Below are 5,123 nucleotides of genomic sequence, written 5' to 3'. Positions count from 1 at the left end.
ACTACTAATACCACCTACCCAAAAAACCATAACTTGCTATTATATAACAAATACTCATGTTATATAATAAATGTTTAGATGAAATTCTTTTAGTTATTTCTCTAGAGGCACATGCATGTTTTGCATGAGTATGAGGGTGATGTGTGATTTGGTCTATGTACAACCCTTAGTTGGCATGTTTCCCTTTTAATATTCAGTTGACAAATGTCCCTTTTAAAATGAAAAAATATGGTTTATCAAAAAAATAAAAGATTTTCTAAATAAAAGGCCATGTTGACCACAATAAAAAAAATAAAAATGAAAACAAATATAGTTAGTCTTAATTAAAAGCATTCTAAGAGGGTATCTCCTAACACTATGTTACCTAGGTTTATTGTTCAAGATGTGTTAAAATCTTTCACATTGTTAAGATATTTAACTCCTAGGTGTAGTCATAAATAAAATACCTATAACTAAATATTAAATATAAAATATTTTCACATTTTAGTGTGAGGAAGATGTATAATTCTTATCACTTTTAAAAGTATTTTGTTATAAAACTTAAATAAACTAGCTAATTATCTATGCTAATTAATATAGAAATTAATTAATTAAGGGTGTAGTGATAACAAAATATTTTAATATCTAGAAAAAAAGTAATATTAAAGGTAAACATGTAATTTTTATAATTATTAAAGCAAGAAATTCGATATAGATGAAAAAATAAAACATTCAATATAGGTGAAAAAATAAAACATTCAATATAGGTGAAAAAATAAAACATTTCAATATCTATATCAAATAAAATAGTTTAATTTCAACTATCTATATATTAAACATTTCCATGTATATGTATATGTATATGTATATAATTAAAATAATCACCTTATATTTTAAGCAATATTTTTATTCTATATCTTTCTCTTTTTATATTGTTTAAAACCTACAAAACCCAAGTGCCAATGGAGATTTACAAGGCACTCAATCCATTTATATACTTAAAAAATTAATTGAATATTTTAATTCATTTACACATTCAAATATGCAATTTAAATAATGAAAAATTACACATGATGTAAACACACACTCATACATTGCAAATCACAAAGATGGATCAAATCTCTTGAAGTGTAAATTCTTTTTCAAAGTTCACAATCTATAAATATTGTGTACCTCAAAAGATTTGATCCATCTAAGTGCTTGGTAGATTCATGGTTAAAATAGATTTAAACCAGGAATTAATTAAAATGAGAAAAGGGGCATATTTATTTTGAAATAAATCTCAATTGTTGATAGGTCACTTTAAAATATTAACCATATATATATATATATATATATATATATATATATATATATATATATATATATATATATATATATATATATATATAACATGAACAAAAAAAACAACTCATATTTATATGAAATATAATGAGATAACTATTTTGGAGATAAATATCAAACTTCAATCATTACTAATAAAAAATAATTTTAAATTGAAACTTAAAATATAATAAAAAAATATTTGAGGTTACTAAAAATTAAATCTATATGACAGAGAGAAAAACATATCAACATATTCAAACTTCATAGATTTACTTATATAATTAAGTTTTATTGGGCTTATAGGCACTCTACAACCTAGTATAGAGGAAATGTGTTTTTTGTAAGTAATTAATATAATGTAAGCAAGTTTTTCAACATTTTTCATATCAAATTAAAGTATATAACAATAAATGGTAGTTATAAATAATTAAAATTAAGGAGAGACAAAATCTGGAAGAAATGTGGAGCTCTCAGGTGAGACCAACTCAACCTTGAGACTTTTTACACTAAACACACTACACATTCAATTAGCCAAGAATTCCACACATAAACTTTTACAGATCAGTTGAGGAGCTAAATATTGCTTTTTGATGCAAATGCAATGATGCCAATTAATTTCAACTTTTTCAACAAATTCACTTCCACCATTGAATTTGTTCAATGAACTGGTGCCACAATGATCCATAATAATGTTTAATTTCTTCAAGACTCCAATGCATTAGAATACCATGAACTTTTTAGATGTATCCATTGTTGTTTCAATTTTTATGTGATTTGAATCATTCATTGATTCTCTTTTTTCTCATTTTCTTTAGCCTTCACAATTACAATTGTTTCTTTGAGACCTACATTAATTTGTTCAAAGGGCTTCTCAAGCCATTATTCAATAAGCTTTATATGTTCGTGATAATTAATTTCCACATCTTGAAGCTTGCTTTTTCCCTTAAATGTTGTTATTCATATTCTTTTTCCTCTATTGTTCTAATAAGGATGTCATTATGAATTTTTACTTCTTCTACTACTATGGGAAAATCATCAATCACCCAATCTTCTAAAGGAAAAAAAATCATCAATCAACTTATTTTCAATGATAACCTGCAATTTATTTTCATAAAACAAATATTCATCATCAAAATTTTAAAATTCATTTTTATCCTAATCAATCATAGTTGTTGAATTCACCACATCTACTTAAAAGAGTCTATTCATATTTTGCTAAGTCCTCCACAACATTTCTCTCTGCAATTTCTACATTTTTCTGTAGATCTGCCATTAAAGGTCGTCCTTCATCTTCATCAAATTTCTCAATGCATTTCATATTGTACTTCATTTTCGACTGATTCAAATCTATATTTGACATTTCATATTATATATGTGTACTAGTGTTTAAATTCTCTTTGTAATTGTTTAATTTTCCTGTCCCTTATATCCATCACTTCAATGCATGCTTGTTTATCAACTCCAATACATTCCCACTTCCAATACTTTCGTGGTGCTACTGTAATGTCTCTTCCAATCAGCAATTAAACACACATCAAACTCAATCACACTTTCTTCCAATCTGCAATAAAAAACACAACAAACTCAATCACACAATTGATTAAACACACAACAAACGCAATCAAGAAATAGAGACAAAATAGAGAAGAAATGTGCACCTCTTAAGCTTGAGAGTGCCTATATTCAACACACTACACGTCCAATAAGCCAATAATGTCATACATATAGGCTTCGAGATTAGTTGATGAGTTATAACAATTTCTTCAAAAATAAGATCACACAATTAACAATAAGCTAAAATAATCTACATTTCTCCATTATTCTATATTAAATAATGGTCCATTTTACCATATAAATTAAAATGATGATTTTATAACCATATTTAATTTACTTAATAATCAAAAAAAATCAATACTTACCATATACCAAGATTTTTAAGCAGGAATTTTCACCTCATTTTACTATAGATATTAGTAAATTCTAACTTAATACTTACAATAAACTTTCAACATAAAAATATTTTTAACTATAATATTCATCTCCACTTTTCCATGAATACTATCAACGTGGAAATTGGAAATTATGACTTATCATTACCATTTGCCCCAAAATTATAACTCATTCAAATTCAAATATTTTAAGAATATTTTTATTTTTATTTTATTTTATTACAATTTTTAAATTAAATCTAAAAGCAAAAAATAAGAAAAATGTTGTAATGGTGTAAAAGTTTATAAACATTTACCTGCATAAAAAATAATAAAAGATTAAAAAATTACTTAGAAAAACATTATGTAAAAATGTTATACAATTTTTTTACTCATTAAAAATAAATAAAAATATAACAAAATAAGAAAAATACCTATACATAAAACATTTTAACTTGTAAATATAAAATATTATAAATTATAAATATTTATAGTTATAATTAATAATAATTAAGTTTGTATTCAGGTTCACCCTAAGAATCTAAAGATAAAATCTATAAAACGTTGAAGCAGCTCACTTGGCCTTCGCTTCTTAGACATTTAAGTGCAAATTTAGAATTGGGAGAATTCAAGACCCGTTCACATTCTTCTCGACGAAGAATTGCCAACTTAGAACACGAAATGCATCATGAATCACTACATTGGGATCCAATTCTTTCACTTCCGTCCAATCAATGCTATTCGATACTCGAATATCAGTTAATTCGTCTACCGCCCGCAGTGGAAATTCAAGTTGTATATGAGTTCTGTTAAAAATGCTCTCTATTTTCTCATGGAAAAAGGTTGGATCCGCTCTGCTGAGACTGTTACCTAATATGATAATCTTATTTAAATTGGCAGGCGTGCTGTTTGCATTCAAAACATTCTCGGTTAGAAAATGTGCGCAGTGAGGCATGAAAAATAGCGTTGGCCAATCCACTGTTCGTCTGCAATTTTCGTTGACAGACAGACAATGACAGTCGAAGGCACATATGGCAATTTCGTCATTTAAAGACAGAAGCGGATCGTACACAACGATATCATTAATCCATTCAAATTTCTCCCTCAATAAAATGGCAAAAGCCAACTGCGTGCAACTAAGTAGTACCTCATACTCTCCAGAATAATCTTCGCTAGGCTCCAGCTGTCCAAGGCCATAGAGAACTAGTTGTAACTGTGGGTGACGGGGCGATGTGGCTATCACTCTGTTTATTTGGGCAACCATTTCTGGTTTCTCCAATTGTTTCAGAGCTTCCTTATAAAACAATGATTTCTCTAACTCTCGCCCAGCAAACAGTACCTTTTGGATTCTTTCAGCAACTAACGGATTAGTTACCATTTGGATTCTTTCAGCAACTATTGGATTAGTTTCCATGGCGGAAAAAGCCTCAGCCGCTACTTCAAGTACGCAATGAATAGGAAGAAAACAGTAGTAAAATACGTCGCCCTTCAAACCTAGATACTAATGAGTGACAAAAGGTGACTGTAGAATTATACCTTTTTATATTTCTGAGTTATGTCCAAGTGGCTAGCGGTGTGTCGCTTAAACGGAATAGTGCGACCCCTTTACTCTAAATTGCTTGCATGCGTGGCAAACGTTCTTTGAATTAATGTAGTTAGTGCCTTTGCATTCCAAATCTGTTATTCTATGCACGTTATATGCGGTATTGACTCGTGTTAATGATAATAATATTATAAAATTGTCTATATTTGACCAATTAGATAACACAAATCATAAGTTATAATCATGTTTATGTTTGTAAGGTAGATACAAGTTTCCTTGTTGAATATATGTATATTAATATTTTTTAATTTAAATTTGATTTTATGGTTATAAATGAAATATGTTGA

General features: G+C 27.8%; 1 protein-coding gene across 1 annotated transcript; it reads right to left on the bottom strand.

Moving 5' to 3' along the window:
* Positions 1–3,861: 3,861 nt before the first annotated feature.
* Positions 3,862–4,647, bottom strand: LOC149170676 (protein SENSITIVITY TO RED LIGHT REDUCED 1-like). The gene has a single exon (XM_089425685.1). The coding sequence runs from the start codon at positions 4,645–4,647 to the stop codon at positions 3,862–3,864; it is 786 nt and encodes a 261-aa protein (XP_089281811.1).
* Between the last annotated feature and the right edge of the window lie 476 nt (positions 4,648–5,123).

Source organism: Pinus tabuliformis, chromosome 4_2 (assembly GCF_031772625.1).
Source record: "Pinus tabuliformis cultivar Carrire ecotype Pingquan chromosome 4_2, CPIR1, whole genome shotgun sequence".
Classification (NCBI taxonomy): domain Eukaryota; kingdom Viridiplantae; phylum Streptophyta; class Pinopsida; order Pinales; family Pinaceae; genus Pinus; species Pinus tabuliformis.
This window is presented reverse-complemented; position numbering and strand designations above follow the sequence as displayed.